The sequence below is a fragment of the Peromyscus leucopus genome, chromosome 14 (assembly GCF_004664715.2).
Source record: "Peromyscus leucopus breed LL Stock chromosome 14, UCI_PerLeu_2.1, whole genome shotgun sequence".
Classification (NCBI taxonomy): Eukaryota; Metazoa; Chordata; class Mammalia; order Rodentia; family Cricetidae; genus Peromyscus; species Peromyscus leucopus.
Genome location: NC_051075.1, coordinates 5,532,658 through 5,554,210, shown reverse-complemented (window position 1 = coordinate 5,554,210; position 21,553 = coordinate 5,532,658). Strand labels below are relative to the sequence as shown.

The 21,553-nt window shown below is 42.3% G+C and overlaps 2 protein-coding genes across 5 annotated transcripts in view; one reads left to right on the top strand and one right to left on the bottom strand.

Moving 5' to 3' along the window:
• The window catches only part of Lrrc72 (leucine rich repeat containing 72), a 45,765-nt gene extending 39,605 nt beyond the window's left edge, over positions 1 to 6,160 (top strand). For all 3 annotated transcript variants that reach the window (XM_028878403.2, XM_037210499.1, XM_037210500.1), the window contains 4 exons: positions 426 to 515; positions 1,840 to 1,992; positions 4,884 to 4,911; positions 5,873 to 6,160. In XM_028878403.2, the coding sequence (XP_028734236.1) occupies positions 426 to 515; positions 1,840 to 1,992; positions 4,884 to 4,911; positions 5,873 to 6,038 (437 nt within the window). In that variant the 3' untranslated portion in view covers positions 6,039 to 6,160. The remainder of the gene's footprint in view (positions 1 to 425; positions 516 to 1,839; positions 1,993 to 4,883; positions 4,912 to 5,872) is intronic.
• Positions 6,161 to 15,801: 9,641 nt separating this feature from the next.
• The window catches only part of Ankmy2 (ankyrin repeat and MYND domain containing 2), a 42,326-nt gene continuing 36,574 nt past the window's right edge, over positions 15,802 to 21,553 (bottom strand). Inside the window, exons 8-10 of one of the 2 annotated variants that reach the window (XM_028878420.2) lie at positions 19,349 to 19,477; positions 18,117 to 18,246; positions 15,802 to 16,857 (exon numbers count right to left, since the gene is read on the bottom strand). In XM_028878420.2, the coding sequence (XP_028734253.1) occupies positions 16,676 to 16,857; positions 18,117 to 18,246; positions 19,349 to 19,477 (441 nt within the window). In that variant the 3' untranslated portion in view covers positions 15,802 to 16,675. Of the gene's footprint in view, positions 16,858 to 18,116; positions 18,247 to 18,571; positions 19,478 to 21,553 lie in introns of those variants that run through there. The other variant, XR_005092727.1, reaches the window with a different exon arrangement.

Sequence of the window (21,553 nt, the reverse complement as noted above, 5' to 3'; positions counted from 1 at the left end):
AGTCCACAGCCCCCCCCCCATTACTCCAGAGACCAGAACAATTCCAAGTGGTATTTCGTGAAAAGCAGCCTTAAGACTTTCATAGAGTTAGTGTCTAGTTCTTCTTCATCAAACTTACCTATGGACATTCCAAGTTTTCCTCTTTTGTGCCAGATATGAGTCAAGCTAGAACTATTTCTGATGGGTAGTAACAATCGAAAACTTTGAATGAATGAATGAATGAATGAATGAATGAATGGATACAACAGATAAGGAAATCAGCGGTGCTCTAAATAAAGAAATACGGGATGAGACTGTGTGCTAGACAATAGGCACAGTTGCTCATCCTTGTTTCTGTCCGCAAGTCTTATATCTTCTATCTTAATATGTGGTAAAAAGGAACTATTGTGAAAACTGACATTTTATTTTGGATTCTTCCTTTGCAGGTCTGTACCAAAACCCTTTATCACAATACAACTTATACCGCTTGTATATAATCTACCACCTTCCAGGAGTGGAGCTACTTGACCGGAAGCGTAAGGATTCCTCTTTCCCATAGAAACATCTAGAATCTGTCTTGTAAACCAGTGCTTTAAAAAGTGCAAGGTACCTGTGAGAATTTGTTCTCATCAAAAACTGCCAGCTAACTGTGAACGGGAGCTGCTCTGTTATTCACTAAGACGGGTCAGCTCTCTGAAATCTGCGCTCGCTCAGGAACTCAGGTCTGCTCTCCTTCGCTAGGAGGACCAGGTTGCCCAGTGGGTGGACCACTTCCCTCCTTCAGCTCAGGCTTTGGACATCAGCACAGTGGATGCCAAACTGGTTTTTTGTTTGTTCATTATGTTATATGGACATGTGTTTGCCTGCGTGTGTGTCTGCACACCCCCGTACGTCTGCCTTATGCCTATAGAGGCGAGAAGATGTTGGATTCCCTGCTACCGGCGTTACAGATGGTTGTGAGCCACCGTCTGGGTGCTGAGAATGGAACCCGGGCCTCCGGAAGAGCAGCCGGTGTTCTTAACCACTGAGCCAGCTCTCCTGCTCCTGATGCCAAATTGTTTACCTCCTGACACATTATTACCTCAAAAATGATTTACACTAAATTTCTTGAGTCTTAAATTATAAAAATTATCTTCTTTGAAATTCTGTAAGTTCATATTATTAAACAGTGAATTCTTATACATATCTGTTCATGTAAAGTATCATGTTTGGTTTGTAAAATAACATAAGCACAACCCATGCTCATTGTTCATTTTTGAGGCCTAATTCAGCCTCAATACAATGTGATCTATCCCTTATTCCATTATCTTTCTAAGTCTACAGAATATCCTTCGTGGGTTGTTACTGTGTGAAGTCTTTCCACGAGGATATATCAAGACCTGACTGTCTCCAGCAGTGGTGAGGGGCAGGGTACCTCTTGTTACCACGTCAGTCATGTGCTGATACGTGCTAGAGCCTCAGGAGTGTGTTAGACCACATGATTGAGCTCCACTGTGTGACATGAGGACATCTACTGAGTGCTTGTGAGATTATATTAATACCCCTGAAATCTCTTGATAAACTCTGTTTCAACAAGATAATCATACGTAAGTTAAATATATTTCTGTGTGTAGGTGTATGCTCATATGTGGGCACACTTGAATGTGCTGGTACATGTACATGTATGTGAAGGTCAGAGGTTGACACTGGCTGTCTTCTTTGATCTCTCTCCTCCTTGTGCATCGAGGCAGGGTCTCTCCTAAACCACTGCTCACTCATTTGGCTAGTCAGGCAAGTCATGTTGCTCAGATCTGTTTTGTAATTACTGTATGCCTTGTTCATTTAGAATTCTAAATACTATCTCTTTTTTGTCTTTATTAGAAGTTACAGAGAAAGAGAGGAGATCCATGATTACCATTTTTGACCATAAAAAAACTCATATCATTCAATCAATAGCATTTGGAGGAAGAGTGGATGCCTCTTGGAACCCCAAGTTACCAATAAGGCAAAAACGAGTTCAAAGACTTCCCTCAGGTACTGTGTTAAAATGAAAAGGAGATTAAAACGCGGTAAGCTTTGGGAACACTTGATTTCAATAAGAACTACAAGTCACCTGTAGAGTGGAGTAGCTTCTAATTAACTTCCAATATTACATTTTAACTTCGTGTTTCCAATGTTGATGCAGTGAATAACATAATTTTCATCCTCACTCATCGGTGCTACCTGAGGTACAGTACGATAATAGTGAAAGGATACCCTGAAGCCCTTCTCCAGTATCCAGTGCAGTAAAGAGGACAAAAAATTAGCTGTCATTGTTATTACCAACAAAACAAGACAGTTTCCTCAATGAAGGGTAGACTTTTTTGTGATATGGGAAAAATATTAAGAAGGAATGAAGATCATTTGTAATTTTGCCAGTCAGAAATGAACACTCTCAATGTCTTGGTTATATTCACATCCAAGGGGTCACATAGAAATATTACAGATAATTTCACTTATGTTTTCTTCATTGGCACTTACTTTATGTAACATCATCCAAACATTTATTTTTCGCACATAGCAAAGGACACAGGGACTAGGTAAATAGAGTTAATGTAAAGTTCTGTGATACTAGAAGAAACATGGACAGATTTATCTACATAAAAGCAAAAGGTATAACACAGCATGGGATCAAAATTAAAACACAAACTGGAAAAAGCATTGCAACATGTAACAGGTGGAAATTCATCCTCACAATCCCTGATGGACTTTCACAATTCTATTAATCCCAGCAGGAGGGCTATCCGATGCCAGGGGCCAGTGCTTGCCAGGCATGCCCAAAGCTGGTTTGATCTCCAACACTAAAAGAAACACAAAACAAAAACTTCTCTCAGGGCAGGGCATGATGTACTCCTGTATCAGGAGGCTGAGACAAGAGGATCATGTGTTCCAGGTCAGCCTGGCTATAGAATAAGATCCTGTAAAAACACGCACACGCACACACACACACACAGTTAAAGTCAAATAAAATAAAACCCCAGTAGATAAAATGACAACATAAACAAGTCATTTCTAGAAAGTAAGAAATGGATACAGTGAGTATGGCCAAAGAAGTAGGGTACCATTTTCCTCTAGCATGGAGGAAAAATCTTTAACGGAAAAAAAAAAGAAGGTTTTATGAATCCAGAAACTGGGTCAATTTGCTTGGAGACAAGACTGCAGTACCTTTCAGCATTTGACATAAGAATGCAATTTGAAAACTCCCCTACACAGTATATCCATGGGCAAGAAAAACATAAGGCTGCTCTCTGTGATGCCTTTTTATAATAGTAAATGCAGAAGAGACCTCTAATGGTTATTCATAGGGGAATATTGCATTACCAGACATTCATCCAATACAACTATCCCACTATAGCCTCATTTCTTGATATATTTGTCCTATTTAAAAACATAAAGTTGTGGGTCAGGCAGTAGTGGCACATGTCTTTAATCTCAGCACTCAGGAGGCAGAGGCAGATGGGTCTCTGTGAGTTCAAGGTCAGCCTGGTCTTCAGAGCAAGTTCCGGGATAGCCAGGAGTGATACACAGAGAAATCCTGTCTTGAAAACCCAGAACAAACAAACAACCCTGAAGTTGTAATGTGGAGTGATAGCAGAGCTCTCTCTCTCTCTCTCTCTCTCTCTCTCTCTCTCTCTCTCTCTCTCTCTCTCTGTGTGTGTGTGTGTGTGTGTGTGTGTGTGTGTGTGTGTGTGTGTGTGGTGTATGCACATAACTCACATAACTGCAAGGGTATCCACACCTGTGAACACACATGTAGACACTAGGTCAGGATATTGGGTGTCTTCCTCTATTGCTCTGTGGTCTCACTGAACAGGAAGATCACTCTTGGAACTGTGGCTTTGCTGGTCAGAGGGAGGGATGAGATCTGGATCAAAGAGTCCCAACTGTTTGTGACTTCCACGGGCAAGAAAACATGAGGCTCTATCTGTGATGCCTCCAAATTCTGGAGATCTAATGTAATGTAACTATGGTTAGCAATCTGCTAAATGTACTTACTGTATGCATACCCAAGAAAGAAAAATGGTAGCTGTGTGAGATGCCAGATACGTGAATTAACTGTTATTCCACAGTGTGTGTGTGTGTGTGTGTGTGTGTGTGTGTGTGTGTGTGTGTGTGTGTGTTTAGGTACCAAAAACATAGTAGCGCACCATAAATCTGTGTAATGGTTACTTTTCAATTGTATCTCAACACTGTGGAGAGGGGGAAGGAGCCTGGGGAGGCAAGAAAGGCCGGGAGACTTGGGCAGCCACTTGTGAAAGGCGTGATGCCACAAGCTCTTGGCTGTGTCCTCTCTTGTGGACTGGCAAGAGCTTATGCTGAAGGCTTTAGTGACCCAACAGGTGTAGGAAAGTTCTGTCTTTGGCGTGGTACCAGGCCTTCTGGAGAGGAATAAACAAGGCCACGGGAGACTGGGAGCTACCCCAAGCCCCAGGCTCTGAGCTCTGGCCCTTCAGCACTAAAGCTTTAGAACACTGAGTCTTGTGATCTTGGATTTGATCTTTCTTTGAAGTACACGCCAAGAGTCCAAATGGTTGAGATGGCCCTAAATACTTGTCCCAACTATTCTCTTACAGAAGCATGTGCTCATCAGAAGAAAAAAGGGTTTCCTTCTATGTGTGGACCTTGCTTATAAAAGCACCCAGTTGGCCTCCATGGTCAGCTAAGCCGATTCAGCGTATTGTTTTCAGGGGTTTGAGCTTTGCCTTATATTAAAGACTGCCCCAAAAGCCTACAACAAAATTCCTTACCTAAGGGAAATGTTCAGTTTTATACTAGTTATAAAGGCATATCTGTCAGTTTACTTGAAAAGAAATCTAATATTGTCTCATTATTTTTGAGTGCTGACTAAATGTTTGAAAAATACTAATTTAGAATTTTATTTTTAGATTTCGAATTTGGGGATAATGTTGACAAGTAAGTGTGATATTTTTAAAAATATAATTTTTAAAAAAATTATATCTGTTTTTATTGTCAGACTGATTCATAAATGTCTCATTTGTAAATTATCCCTAACTTCTAAAATAAATTTTAATTAATTAAAAAGTACTAGGTTTTCAATAGGTGGAAAAATGGTTGTTTTTCTTTGACAAATGAGTTCCAGCTATGTGCTCATATTTGACATGTTCAGGCTTTTAATGTGATGATTATAACCTCAAATAAATGAGTAGATGATTAGATGTATAAGATATTAAAACTTGTTAAGCTCTATTAGTTATTCCAAATGAGGAACTTGGATTGTTTGCTTTGCCACTAAATATGTTCAGTAAAAGCAATTATCATATAGATTAACATTTTACATTCACTAGAACTTACATTTCCCAAAGCAAATAGTTCATTAATTCTACAGAGGACATTTCAAATTCATGAATACTAATGAATTTAGAAACCATTACTTTTCTATGTATGAATATTCTTTGGGTTCGATGTTAGAAAATATTCTTATCAAGAATCTATGCAAGATATGTGGAGAAATAATCTCAAAATAAAATGTTTACAATATTAATATGCATGATACCAAAAGTATTTACAGTTTGTTATTTAATAGTTTCCCACTATGAATACATGAGAATGTGAGACTTTTATAATAGATCCTGAAATATGTCCAGACATTCCACTTTAAAAATGAACCATGTACACAGTAGAAATTGTGTCACTTGGCCTGAAAGCCAAGGCATTAAAGCTTGCAATGCTGGTGGAGGCTTATACAATTTATTCATTTAAATAAAAATTCAGGGCTTCTGGTGTACTCCAGAGGTAAAATACTTCTGTAGGATGTATAAGGCCCTGGATGCCACCCTCAGTACACAGACACAATCATACACAATATCATGTTGGTCAGACCTACCTGTTTTTGATACAATCGCTACCTTTGCAGGACAGTGTTTGATGACCCTGAAGATGCTGTGTTTGCAAGATCCATGAAGAGGTCACTGATGGCCATTACCTCTATGAACTGGGACACCGTTCCAACACGAAAGGAAAAGTATGAAGAGGAGAAGATGGCGAAGTTTCCCCAAATGGTCATGATATCCCTGAGATAACAGTACTTCCAAACATCCTAGGGCTGTTCAGTTGTATGTTAAAATGTCCCCATGACTTAGCACATTACACATTTACTGCAACCTGGAGTTTATAAATAGGACAATCAGTGATGGGAAAATGATTCCTACACTATAGGCTTCTTAATGCAAACTTACATTTACATTACATTTGAGTTACCATGAATATAGGAATGTATGCAAATTCTAAGTGTAAAACTCAACACGTATCCTCTAATGAGTAAGGTCATGTGACTGGCACTGTTGATCAAGTAATAAAGCATCACCAGCTCTCTAAAAGCCCCTTCTTCCTGTTAGCAGGTACTGTCCACCCTTCCACACAAACCAGCACCCTGATTTCTAGAGAGCAAGTCTGATTGTGAATCTTGATTGTGAAATCAAGAGCATCTTGATTGTGAAAGCCATATACACACCAACACAAAGGATGAACACTTTGTGTGTGGCTTCTAGCACTTGCTGTTCTGAGGCAGCTCTGTGTTGTTGCCATAGTGATGACTCTACAGTTCTCACTGCTGCACAGCAGCCCACCATGTGACGACATAACTCAGCTACCCAGCGCACTGTCTTCCCATCTCTGGGCCACTGGCCAGGTCTGGGTGTGGGCTAATGATTATTGGACCGGCCTTGCCAGAAGTCCAGTGCTAGGAATAAAGAAACTAGACAGCCTTTCCCAATTGCCTGGTGCCGAGTGACAAAATTAACAGTTTATCTCACTCTCGTTGCTGGTTCTCTGACTTAAGAGCTCTGTCAGCTTATAAAGGGTGGTGACATTTCTCCCAATCCTGCTCCTGCTCAGAGAATACAAACACATGGAAATGTGGACTGACATCACAGAGGGCAAGCCATGACAGCTGAAATCAGTTCTTGGTCCCCTGTGCCTGGGCTGAGTCTGAGCATGCAGGTGTGGTTCCTGGTGAAAAGGTCAGATAGGATCAGGAGAAGCAATGACCTGAGCATCTGGGGGACGGTTCTTGCTCTTGTGGCGGGAATGGTTGTCCAGTGTGCAAGGTCAGAAGATAGACAGAATCAGTGTGTTCTCTCCCGCCTTCCCTGATTACTGACTTTGGGGGAGTCAGGGCACTGTGTCAGCATGCCCAGCCTTCTGGAGAAGCCTCCTCTTGGAGGCTCACAGTTTTCACAGGTTCTTTAGCAAGACCATACAGACATAGCATGACCCATTTGCTCTTCAAATAGTTCTGATGTTCCCTTGCACCTGTCCTCATACTGAAAACCGGAGTAACTAGTGGAAGCCACTCATCAGCTGCTGAGCTGAAGCAGAACCTCTGAGTACAGACAATGCGTCTCTTTGTGTACAGGACTCTGCGTGCCTGTGAAGAATCCATTTTGATAAAAACAGTGTAGTCAGGATCAGGCTTAAGGAGACCTGTAAATTGTATAAGTAGTATTTTAATTGCTCTAGCAAGTGACAGCCGAGATCCTGTAATCTCTGGATTGACCACTGAAAGATAGAATAAAGTAAAAAGGGCTATACCAACAATAGAATGTGTGGTGTAGCCCTTTTTATGACAGAATATGTGGAGTAGCCCTTTGTAATGATAGAATGTGTGGTGTAACCCTTTAGAATGGCAAATTCACTTTATTTTTTAAAATATTTAATATTGTGTTTACTCAGTTTTTGTTTAAATTTTTATTTGTTTTACGTACCAACCACAGATCCTCCTCTTATCCCTCCTCCCACTCCCCACCTCCAGTGTACCCCCACCCCTCGACTAATACCTATCCCCTCCACCAAAAGGGTAAGGCCTCCTCTGGGGAGTCAGCAAAGCCTGGTACACAGTTGAGGCAGGACCCCCACCCCCTGCACCAAGGGTGAGCAAGGCATCTGACCATAGGTAATGGGCTCCAGAAAACCAGCTCATGCACAGGGGATATATTCTGATCCCACTTCCAGGGAGCCCCCTCAGGCAGACCAAGCTACACAACTGTCTCCCATATGCAGAGGGCCTAGTCTAGTTCCATGCAGGCTCCACAACTGTTGATCTAAGTTCGTGAGTTCCTACAAGCTTGGTTTAGGTGTCTCTGTGGATTTCCCCATCATGATCTTGACCCCCCCGCCTCTTGCTCATATAATTTCTCTTCCCTCTCTTCAGTTGGACTCCCAGAGCTTGGCCTGGTGCTTGACTGTGGATCTCTGCATCTGCTTCTATCAGTTCCTGGATGAAGGCTCTATGATGACAGGGTATTCACCAATCTGATTACCAGGGTAAGCCAGCTCAGGCACCCTCACCACTATTGCTAGTAGTTTAATCTGGGGTCATCCTTGTGGATTCCTGGGAACTTCCCTAGTACCAGGTTTCTTCATAACCCCATAATGTCTCCCTCTATCAAGATATCTCTTTCATTGCTCTCCCACTCCATCCCTCCCCTAACTCAACCATCATGTTACCTCATGTTCTAATTCTCCATCCCTTCCCCTCTATTGGTCCCCTTCATTCCCAGTTCACTCATGGAGATCTCATCTGTTTCCCCTTCCCAGGGAAATCCATGTATCCCTCTTAGGGTCCTCCTTGTTTCCTAGCTTCTCTGGAGCTGTGGATTGTAGTCTGATTATCCTTTGCTTTACATCTATTATCCACTTATGAGTGAGTACATACCATGTTTGTACTTCTGAGTCTGGGTTACCTCACTCAGGATGATACTTTCTAGTTCCATCCATTTGCCTGCAAGTTTCATGATGTCATTGTTTTTTTTACAGGTCAGTAATACTCCATTGTATATATGTACCATATTTTCTTTATCCATTCTTCAATTGAGGGACATCTAGGTTGTTTCCAGGTTCTGGCTATTACAAATAATGCTACTATTAACATAGTTAACCAAATGTCCTTGTAGTATGAGCATCCCTTGGGTATATGCACAAGAGTGGTATCATTGGGTCTTGAGATAAATTGATTCCCAATTTTCTGAGAAACCGCCATGCTGATTTCCAAAGTGGCTGTACAAGTTTGTATTCCCATCAACAGTGGAGGAGTGTTCCCCTTGCTCCACATCCTCTCCAACATCAGCTGTCTTCAGTGTGTTTGATCATAGCCATTCTGACAGGTGTAAGATGGTATATCAGAGTCATTTTGATTTGCATTTCCCTGATGACTAAGGATGTTGAGCAATTCCTTAAATGCCTTTCAGCCATTTGAGATTCTTATGTTGAGAATTCTCTGTTTAGATCTGTAGAACATTTTTTTTTTTAATTTGGATTGTTTGGTATTTTGCTGTTCAGTTTCTTGAGTTCTTTATATCTTTTAGAGATCATCCCTCTGTCAGATGTGGGGTTGGTGAAGATCTTTTCCCATTCTGTAGGCTGTCATTTTGTCTTATTTACCATGTCCTTTGCCTTACAGAAGCTTCTCAGTTTCAAGAGGTCCCATTTATTAATCGTTGCTCTCAGTGTCTGTGCTACTGGTGTTATAATTAAGAAGTGGTCTCCCATGCCAATGGATTCTAGGCTACCTCCTACTTTCTCTTCTATCAGGGTCAGTAGAGCTGGATTTATGTTGAGGTCCTTGATCCACTTGGATTTGTTTTATGCATGGTGACAGATATGTATCTATTTGCAATCTTCTACATGTTGACATCCAGTTATGCCAGTACCATTTGTTGAAGATGATTTCTTTTGTTAATTTGGATGCTCTCTCTCTGCCTTTTGGTTAGTTTGGATAAGGACTTGTCTATCTTGTTGATTTTCTCAAAGAACACAACTTTTTGTTTCATTGATTCTTTGTACTGTTTTCTTTGTTTCTCTTTTATTTATTTCAGCTCTCAGTTTGATTATTTCCTGGCATCTACTCCTCCTGGGTGAGTTTACTTCCTTTTGTTCTAGAGCTTTCAGGTGTGCTGTTAAGTGGCTAGTGTGAAATTTCTCCAACTTCTTTCTGTGGGCATTTAGAGCCATGAACTTTCCTCTTAGTACTACTTTCATAGTGTCTCATAAGTTTAGGTATGTTGTACATTCATTTTCATTGAATTCTAGGAAGTCTTTAATTTCTTTCTTATTTCTTCCTTGACCCAGTGGTGATTCAGTTGAACATTATTCAGTTTTCCATGAGTTTGTAGGCTTTCTGTAATTTGTGTTGTTGAATTTTAACTTTTAGGCATGGTGGCCTGATATAATACAAGAGGTTATTCCAATTTTTTTGAACCTATTGAGATTTGTTTAGTGACCAAGTATGTGATTAATTTTAGAGAAGGTTCGATGGGGTGGTGAGAAGAAGGTATATTCTTTTGTGTTTGGGTAGAATTTCTGTAGATGTCTATTAAGTCCATTTGAGTCATAACATCTACTAGTTTCCTTATTTCTCTGTTAAGTTTCTTTCTGTCAGACCTGTCCTTTGGTGAGAGTGGGGTGTTGAAATCTCCCACTATTAGTGCATGGGGTTTGATGTGTGATTTAAGCTTCAGTACTGTTTTTATTTTTATTTTTTTTTAACATATGTGGATGACCTTGTATTTGGGGCATAAATGTTCAGAATTGAGACTTTATCTTGATGGAGTTTTTCTGTGATGAATATGTAATGCCTTTTTGATCTCTTTTGATTGACTTTAGTTTGAAGTCTATTTTGTTAGATATTAGAATAGCTACACCAGCTTGCTTCTTTAGTCCATTTGATTAGAAAGTCTTTTCCCAACCATTTACTCTGAGGTAGTGTCTGTCTTTGAAGTTGAAGTTTGTTTCTTGTATGCAGCAGAAGGATGGATCCTGTTTTTGTATCCATTCTGCTAGCCTGTGTCTTTTTTATAGGCAAATTGAGTCCACTGATATTAAGGGATATTAATGATCAGTGATTGTTAATTTCTGTTATTTTTTTGGTGGTAGTGTGTGTGTTTTCCTTCTTTGGGATTTGTTGGTGTGGGATTATCTATTGCCTGTGTTTTTGTGGGTGCATCTAAATTCCTTAGGTTAGATTTTTCCTTCTAGTGTTTACTGTAGGGCTAGATTTGTGGATAGGTATTGTTTAAATCTGCTTTTGTCATGGACTGTCTTGTTTACTCTGTCTATGGTGATTGAGAGTTTTGCTGGGTATAATAGTCTGGGCTGGCATCCATGGTCTCTTAGTGTCTGCATATATCTGTCCAGACCTTCTGGTTTTCAGAGTCTCCATTGAGAAATTGAGTGTAATTCTGATGTTACTTGGCCTTTTTCCTTTGCAGCTCTTAATATTCTTTCTTCTGTATGTTTAGTGGTTTGATTATTATGTGGTGAGGGGACGGGGGGGGGGTGCTCCAGTCTATTTGGTATTCTATAATCTTATATCTTCCATAGGCATTTCCTTCTTTAGGTTGGGAAAGTTTATTCTATGACTTTGTTGAATATATTTCTATGCCTTTGAGCTGGTATTCTTCTCCTTCTTCTATTCCTATTATTCTTAGGTTTGGTCTTTTCATGGTGTCCCAGATTTTCTGGTTGTTTTATGTTATGGTTTCTTTTGGCTTTAATGTTTTCTTTGACCGATGAATCTATTTTCTGAGATTCTCTTTTCCATCTCTTGCATTCTGTTGGTTATGCTTGCATCTGTCACTCCTGTTCATTTACTCAGATTTTCCATTTCCAGCGTTCTCTCAGTTTGTGTCTTCTTTATTGCTTCTATTCCAATTTTCAAGTCTTGAACTGTTTCCTTCACCTGTTTGATTGCTTTTTCTTTATTAGAGATTTGTTGATTTCTTCTAATTTTTTATTTGTCTTTTCCTTGATTTCTTTAAGGGAGTTTTTGATTTCCTCTTGAAATGCCTCTATCATCTTCATAAAATCATTTTTAAGTTTGTTTTCTTCTGCTTCTTCAATGTTGGGATGTTCAAGTCTTGCTGATGTAGAACCACTAGGTTCTGGTGGTGCCACATTGCTCTTTATGTTGTTGAATGTATTCTTGCCCTGCATCTACCCATCTCTTCCTCCAATCAGTGCAAACAGTGTCTGTGTCTCAGGGAGCCACTCTTGGTCCAGTTGACACTGGCCGTGCTTGTGTCTCAGGGAGCTTCTGGTGTCTCGGGGGATGGGTGGGTTTGGGGGACAGAGTGGGACTTGTAGATTGCAGGGTCCCATGGGGTGGTGGTGGTCAGGCCTGCCCACAGGAGCCTTGCCTGCTGGCCTGCAACTGGGCCTGTGATGGGCGGGGGTGGGGGGCACAGGTTGTGCTCCTGGGCCTGAGGCCTAGAGGCTGGGGTGACCAGCCAGGAGAACAGTCATGTTTACTTATTCTTTGTGTTAGATGACAAAGTGAAGCATGCCTCACTTAAATAAAGAAATAATTTTTTCCATGTATGCATTGGTCCTGTGAGTGTTTAGAAGGCCTTGTTTCCTTACTGTTCTCCATTCTCTCTGACTCTTATACTCTTTCTGCCTCCTCTTCTGCAGAGTTCCCTGAGTCCTGAGGGGAGGGATTTGATGGAGGAATCCCATTTAGGGCTGAGTGTTGCAAGGTCTCTCACTCTCTGCATATTGTCTCCCTGTGGGTCTCTGTATTTGTTCCCATCTGCTGCAGGAGGAAGCTTCTGTTGTGAAATAGAATATTTGTTTAACTATGTAAAGATCTGTTGCATTTGTTTATGCTGCATTTGTTTAACTATGTAAAGATATGTTGCTGTTTCACCTTGTCTGCCTAAAGCACCTGATTGGTCTAACAAAAAGCTGAATGGTCAATAGCTAGGCAGAGGAGGGATAGGCAGGGCTGGCGGGCAGAGAGAAAAGGGGAGCCAGCCAGCTAGATGGGGGCAACCAGATAGGGGCCAGCCCGCCAGACGGGGAAGCAACAAAGCAGGGTGAACAGTACAGAGCTGAGCCTCAGGACAGCCCAGAGATGAATAGAAATGAGTCAATTTAAGTTAAAAACAAAAAACAGCTAAAAAAAAGTCTAAGCTAAGGTTGAGCATTCATAACTAATAATAAGTCTCTGTATCTTTATTTGGGAGCTGGTTGGTGGCTCAACAAAAATGCCAGCTACAAGCTTTCTGATGACTACAGAATGTCATTAGGAGTCATTTTATTACTAAATTCCTTTAGTAGAACAGTAGTATTTGGTTTTACCCTAGGTCCGTGGGCTATCTAGTCTCAGGTTCTTAGTCACCCAAACAGTGCTGGGTACGGGTTCTGTCTCCTGGAGTGGGCCTTAAGTCAAATCAGATATTAGTTGGGTACTCACACGAATTTGTACCACCATTGCCCTGGCATATCTTGCAGGCAGGACATCACTGTAGGTCAAAGCATTTGTACCTGGGCTGTTGTTTGTGTTTCTCCTTTGGTAGCATGCAGAGTACTTTCTGATACCAAGAATACTAAGCCAATATGGATGAAGACTATAGGTAGGCACCATCTCACCCTCTCCATGTTCAATGGGTTGTATGGATGTGTCTTCAGCAACAGGACCTTGCTGTCAGCTGGTGGAGAGCCAATAGCCTCGGCAATAGCCTGAGTGGTTTGTGTGTTCCCATTTGGCCAACAACTCAATGAGACTGAGGCAGCTTGCACAGGACCTGCACTGGTCTGCACCCGATGGGTTCCTAGATCTGAAAGGAGAAGTGGACACATGCCCCCATCCCTAGCCCAGAAGCTATCTCCAACTGATAACCATTTACATATGAAAATAAAACTTTGACTCCAGGAGAGTCTCACTGGGGAAACAAACCACTCTGAAGGGTAGACCACATGCCCAGCAGTAGATGGTCAACAGAAAATGAATTCAGCAGTGTCTTTGGAGGTTTCTTATTTCATAATGTCATGTCAAGGCATTTTCTTTTTTTAACTTTTATCCTTTTTTATTTTTCACTTTCTCTCCCCCTACAGTTCTTGGCATATATATTATGGCTTCTGGTTTTGTTTTTATGGGATTCCTGAACTGTATCTGTTCATGCCTCTCCTTGAGCTCTTTTCCTTTTGTTTGTCCTATTCCAATGCATATGTTTTTGTTTTATCTTACTATATTTTATTTTATTATTATCCCTTAGAAGCCTGTTTGTTTTCTAAGGAGAAACAGAAAGAGGGAGATCCAAATGGGAGAGGAGGTGATAGAAACTAGGAGATGAGGGAGGGGAAATCGTAATCAGAATATATATTTTTTTGAAAATCTATTTTCAATAAAAGAAAAAGTATTTTTGCAAAGCACATTCTTCTCTACTGGGCTTTAAGAACTTTACTAAAGAAGGGCTAACTTGCTGTGACTAGAAAGAACTTCTTTAAAGATCACTAATTTAAACACAGAATAAAAGTTATGACCCATAAACTAGATAAAATTCTGCTAAAATGGAACATATCATTAAAAAGAGAGAATTTTAATTATGCTTTTTGTTTTAAACAATGGATACCCACTAAGGCTGACTCAAGTGAAAACTTTTATCCAAAATCCCTTGTATATAAATAAAAATCCCTGGTATAAAGGACAGTTGTGGCTAAAGCTGGACCATGTGATGAGATGGGCCTAGCCTAAGGATACTCGCTTCCCTAGGCTTTAGTCTGCTCTTGGGTAAACTAATAATATGACCTCACAGAGTCTCAAGGGCTGAGACTTACTCCATGTGTGGTTACTCTCAGCCCCAGTTCAGGGGTGCCTCTTAGGGACTATAGTGGGTATATATCCCCACTTTCCAGAATTCATATTTGGATTTCATTGACTGAAATTCCAGGTGAAGGTGTTTGGAGTCTGGGGTGTTTTGAGAAATCAGGTCATGAAAGTAAAGCCCTCAGGGGTGGAGTCGGTCCCCCACAGAGCACTTTGACCTCCGCCTCCACAAAAATGGGAGAGCAGCATGTTCTTCCCAAGCATGAAGAATTTTATAGAGTCCGATCAAAACCAGCACCCTGATTTTGGACTTCCAGATTCCAAAACTCTTAGAAATAAGTATTTGTGACTTAAGCCACTTGGTATGGGGTCATTTATAAGGTCAAACTGGCCAAGACTGCCTGATGTCTTAGGGTTACCTGAGAAACAGCAGCTATAGAGACGTACCTATGGAGAGAATACCATACAAGTGCTCATGCCATTGTGGGAAGCAGACGCGTTCTAAGCGTGTAGCTGGCTGCAAACTCAGATCTGAGCTGATGTTGCTAGCTTGAGTTTGCAACACAGTGGGCTGAAAGGCTGCAGGGTTTTCTTGGGACTTCTGGGGCTGGGGGTGGGTACTCTGGGTGCTTCCATGCCGCAGGCCACTTTGTCCCTTACTTCTGGGGCACATGAAGCAAGGAAGAATACCCAGAGGACACACCAAGTGTCAGTGCATGGACCCCAGGGTTCTTAGGCAGGCTGCCAGAGCCTAGCACAGTGTGCAGCTGGAGCTCAGTGTGGAAGGGACAAGGACGATGGCATGAGCACCATTCGAAATCATTAAAATGCAGGGAGTGCTGGACCCCACAGAGGGGCCTGGATGGCTCGTTCACAACCTGAAGTGTTTATCACTGCGTAGACAAGGCGGGTTGATGGATGCCTTCACTGTGCAAGGGAAGCTTGTTACAACGGAGAAGTCTAAACAGGATAGTTAACTTTTTAACACTGAATTCACTCACACGAAGTCGTCACTGAACAATGATCGTAGCAAATGGGGGACAACTGGGCTAGGGCAGGAAGAAAGATGGCAGGAAGGAAGATTAGAATCAACAGGACGCAGAAACCCGACCTGCTGAGTGAGGGAAGGGCCAGTCATTTTACACATTATAGAACCTTAACTCCATTCCTCCATATTTACTAGTCTTCATATTTGTTACGTTTGCTAATATTCCGCCCCTTGACACAAATATGAAACGAGATGAACCATGTATGTAGGTAGATTTATTTTAAAGCCAACAGGAAACCGAAAGACAGCGCCTCTGTAAGACACGGCACTCCAGCTTTGCTTACATGCCACATACGCTAAAATACAGAACGGGACATTCTTAAAACGACAGCTCTAAGTCACAGTACCTGGGTAGGATGAGGCTCATGAGAAGTTGGTAGGAAGATAAAAGTTGGCTTTTCAGATAGAGTACGGTGCATGAGGTGGTTTTACAGGAAGCACGGGTACAGTGACTACCCAGTGTTTGATCCAGCCTTTCTAAATGTTCAAATCCTACAGAGAAGATTGCTGCAAGAAACCCAGGGCTCAAAGTGCTCTGGATAATTTCTATTTAAGCTACACCAGGCTGACTTATGGAAAAGCTCTTTGAATACAGAGTGTTCCTCATTACAGCTTCGTACGTCCAACTTCAGGACAATAAAAACGATTCAGATGCCCTTTACTCACTGGGGAGCTTTGCTCTTTATGACGGCCTATTTCTGTGCCCGCGATTTCTCTTTCACATCTTCCCTGTGCTTGCTTTCTTCCCTAGAACCCAGATTTCTTCTTTAAGGGGATTTATTTTCCTTTGTGTACAATCACTGGGGGGCCAGACAGGGAATGGACATGTTCTTTGTGTGTATTTTGAAAGAAAATATTTTCCACAGAAATGCCTGTTCGACTATAGAACAGAGCTGAAGAGGAAATCAGGCGTAGGAGGTAGCTTTGCTTGAAAGCCTCTACTCCACGGATGTGCACCCGTGCTGCGGGGCCATGCGGTGTCACAGCAGATGGAGACAGTCACGTGAGTTCTGCAGCTATGTGCGGGGTGAAGGCGGCCCGTGCTGGCCACCGTTGACAGACAGCTCCTACTCCTCGGACAGCTGGGGCCCCGTAGGAGCATCCTGTGCCCGGGCTGCTCCGGCCTCGTCTCCAGGTTCTCTCCCTCCCTCCGCAGCATCGTCAGGAGTGGAATTTTCTTGGGAGATGCCCACTTCAGCCTCTGGTTGATCTTCATTAACGTGGTTAGAATTGACATCGAGCTTTCCAGCTAATATAAAAAAGAAAAATGCATTTGTTGCTATCATGTGCCAGACAGTGTGGCAATGTTACTCTACTCATCAGTCTCTACACAGGGCAGACTATTACTTTTATTGTAACCGTCACTATTGTGCCAATCACTGAGAAGAGGGGTTGGGTGCTTGCTCCAAGCTTCACACAGTGACGAGAGCAGGGGTTCTAAGACCAGAACTCTACACCAGAGTTGTTTGGGGTTGACAAAATCTGCACTTAACTAACTTGATGTTCTTGTGGCAGTAATTGCCTGTATTTAGTTAACTTTTATTGATAAAAGCCTACCCATTTTCTGTCTTCAACACAAGATTAAAAATGGTTGGTGTGCTGGGGAGTAGTGCATGCCTTTAATCCCAGCACTCAGGAGGTAGAGGCAGGAGGATCTCTGTGAGTTCGGGGCCAGCCTGGTCTATATATCGAGTTCCAGGACAGCCAAGGTTACACCTTGAAAAACTTTAAAAAAAACTTAAAAAAAAGTTTGATCCACAGCAAAGAAGGCAAAACAGGACAACTAGTCTCTTAGTGACAAATGTTTCTTTTTAAAAATAACGTTGTGCAAACCATTCAATTACACCAAATGATAAAAGAGCCACATTTCGTGAGCAGAGATGAAAGTGCCTTGGAACAGTTAATTGCACATAGTGAATGTTTTCTAGCTATATACACTTCCAAGAAAGCTGGACATATTCCCAGGGCTGGGCAGGCCCCTGGAATATGAGAATCACCATAGAAGCAAGTCACAGTTACAGAGGAAAAGCAGTCACTTACGAGAAGATGGGAAAATGTGTAACTCATTGCTCTCACGCTTACAGAGTGGAGTGTGCACATCAGATCTACAACTTAGTCTCAAATTTACAAATAAACTTTAATTTCATTCATAATTTCAAACTGTAATTAAAAGTGTAAAGGCTGTTCTAACTTTAAAGTATTCTGGTAGCCATCGGGAGACATTCAAGGTCTAATCAATGACCTTAAAACCCTCCATGAGTGACCCACGAGGACACCCACCACTCCAGGGTAGTCAAATGTGGAGTTAGCATTCTCATCAGAACGGTATGTGTCTGGTTGCCAGTGACATCTCAGCTGACTGTGTTCTGTGCAGTGTCCCCAAGCTGGGTACCCCCCAGGCTCTCCTGTTTTAAAGGTGACACAGTTCCTCTGTATACAGGGTTGGTGTCACGGAGCCTGTCTTTCCCTCGAAAAGGAACAGCACAAGCTCAGTGGCTGTGTACATACACTTTTCCTCCTGGCTCTTATGTTTGGCGGCTTCAGACTGCTGCTTCTCATAAACATCTTTCAGACTCTTACACATCTTCTTATGTGCGAACCAGTGTGTTTTCTGGCAGGTCTGATCACAATATATTACCTGAAATCAATTACAAACTTGTTTTCATTTTAAGATTTACAATAGCATGGTTTCCCAACAAACATTAAACCAAGCACTATTCTATAAAAATGCCGTTTTCCCATACTTAAAAAAAACAGATACTATTATATGATATGTGATTGTATATAATATAGCTATGTGTTGGTCCAAGGGGCCACAAAAGATTTGGTATCTGGTGTATTAAGAATCTGTGACCCCAGCATTTGGGAGGTAGAGGCAGCAGGGTCAGGAATTCAAGGATGGTCTTAAGAGAAAACAAAACTGAAAAACTCAAAAGAATCCCTTTGCATTTCTGGTTGCCGACCTGTTCTAGCACAGCCCTTGGAACATGTTCAGGTGCCGAACTGCCACAGCTGAAGGCAGCCTGCCATAGACGTGAAGTGTGACCATGGACTTAGACATTGCTTTTACTGGGCTCTCCTATGAGCAGTAGTTTGCAGACCCTGAGCCAGCCCTATTTCACTCGGGAGGAAACAGGCTTTAGGAAGTAACCTAAGCAGGTGAAGCTGGAGAAGCAGATGACGGTGGCAGATGCTAATGTCTCAAAAGAAGTTGAAGAATTTCAACCCTGAAATCAACAGGTTAATTAATATTACCTGCGGGATTTAGTGAGTGGACCAGACACGTACACGTGCACTGGATAAGAAGAATATAATCAGATATGTACGTTACAGAGATAACTCTAGAAAATGAGAAAGTGGAGTTCTTACGGATCGTCAGTTGTTGGCAGTTAGGAAAGCGTTAGTTTAAAAAGAGGAGATGATAGAAGACTGAGAAGCCAACATGAAATGTCCCAGTCTGGGTTGCCATCCGCACCAGCCCATGTCCCGGTGTTCTCTGATCTTTCTATTTTCTCTCCTTCATCCTTTCATCTCTTTTTTCTATGTGGTACTAAACACAGAAACTGAGGCACACAGGAAGTTCTTCCTGAGCTACTGTTTAAGATTAATTTGCTATGTTCACTTATTAGAATTTATTGTAAAACTAATCCCAATTACTACACTTACGTGATAAGATTCGGTTGTCCGCTTGGAGCAATCTTACCTACACATCGATGAATTTGGAAGGATTTCGCTCTTACCATTTTGCAAACCGAACATCTTTTACTTGCTCCTTTTTCTCCACAGGTGGTGCAGAACTCAGCATCCACAAAGCCTACTTGTCCTGTGATGGCTTGGGAAAGCACAGAGAATGCAGTGGGATCAGACCCCTAGGAGGGTGAAGAGGAGAGAATTCCACTGAAATCCCCAAGGAAGAGCACGGAGATATCAGCACATGGTGTTGACTAGAAACAGCAGCAAGGCCCTCTGAATGAGAGTGAAATCTGCGTGGGCTTGATATGCTTGTGGGTCTCCTGGCAATGGGCCCAGGACCTACCCTGGGTACACAAACTGGCTTTTTAGACCCCATTCCCTATGGTGCGATGCCTTACTCAGCCTTGATGCAGGAGGGAGGGGCTAGGTCTGGCCCCAACTTGGTATAACAGCCTGTGTTGACTACCCAGGGGAGGCCTTACTCTCTATGAGGAGGGGATGGGGGTGGGATGAGGGTAGGTAGGGGGAGCGGGAGAAGAGGAGGGAGGGGGAACGGGTTGGTATGTAAAAGGAAAGAAAATCTTTTTTTTTTTTTTTTTTTTAAATAAAAAAACCCCGTGCAGCGGGGACCCAGCCATCAGAACTGGCAGGAGCGGCAGTGACTGTCATGGCTGCCAGCCTGAGATCCTCACAGGACAGGAACGAGTCAGTGTAACTTTAGAGGTGTAAGGACCTGCAGCACCACAAAACCCACACACGGAGTTAGCTGGGGAGCCCAACAGTACGTTTTCAAAAAGTAGTTTAGGGAACTTGCTTCTCGAACAGGGGACCACACGAAGTCTCTGTGCATGCCAGGCAGGTGCTCCATCACTGAGTTACAGCCTCTGTGTTCCTTTCACTTTTTATTTTGAGATACGATCTATGAAGCTACCTAGCTTGCTTGTGAATCCACTCAGCAGCCCAGGCCAGCCTTGAACTTGTAACTCTCCTGGCCTAATCCCAAGCAGCTAAAACTACAGACCTGGCCCATTAGGTCCAGCTTAGAATGTACAATTCTTAAAGGACAAAATCTTTGAAAGAGATCTTTCTAAATGATATTAAATACTGTCTTGACTTTATTATTAACCTTTCCTGACAAAGTAAATCACCAGAAAAAAACATTAAACATTATGCTTTACAAGATGTAATTACGCTCTTGTGGGGCTAAGATGTTGACATGCCCTGACTCTAAAAAGAAAAAAATTGTTTTTAATTTATTTGTATTGTGTGAGTGTGTGCCGAGGCTGCACATGTGGAGGTCGGAGGACAAACAGTGAAAGTCAGTCTGTCCTTCATAGGCCACACATAACCGGCTTCTCACTACCTCCATGCATAGCAGACATGGGCCAGTTTCCTAGAAGTCAAAACACAAACTTTACCTTATCTACCCATGTGTGTCTCTGCGATTAAAATCAAGTTTTCAGGCCCGGAGGCAAGTGCCTTTACCTGCTGAGCCTTCTCGCTGGCCCTATAAACAGAAAGCTGATTCGTTTAAAAAAAAGAATCATTTTAGTACGTGCATTTGTGTGCGTGTGCATGTGCTGGTACATGCCTGCCCTGGCATACACTGGAAGTCAGGGACAACTCAGGAGAGCTGGCACTCCGTCCCACCATTGGATCCAAGGACTAAACTCAGGGTGCCAGCTTATGCCCTCTGCGGCATCGAGGTTTTATCTGAACACTGGGGTCGCCAGGTTTGCTGTTCTGATTTCTCTCATGGAGGTGCAAGACCAGTCTCCACTCAGCAGTGCTGGTTGCTTCTCGGACATAAGTATCCAAACTTCTCACCAACAGAGAGCGATTCAGTGTGCAGCAGCGGTGTGTAAATAAGTCACAATTTTTGTCCACTGGACACACGTGCAACTCAGATTGCGTGGAGAGCATCTTCCCTCAGGGGTAGACCTTTTGTTCTTCCTGCCTGCTGGAGATGGGAATGGGTCCCGCGGGAAGTGTCTAATGCCTTGCAAGTCTGTGCACACAAGCATGCATATGCTATATGGGTGAGGAGTATGGGGCAGAAAGACAGACGAGTGGGGCATTCCTTAGTCCATTCCCGAGCCATCCTGCAGCCCTGGTCTGCTAGCATTGGTTATTTGAGTGTATGTGAAGAAGTAAATCTTTGCTGATTTGACTGTCGGCTGGAGCTTGCTATGGTCATCCACAGCAATTCACCTTCACAATTTGCTCCGTAATCTTCTAAAAGCCCAAATGGC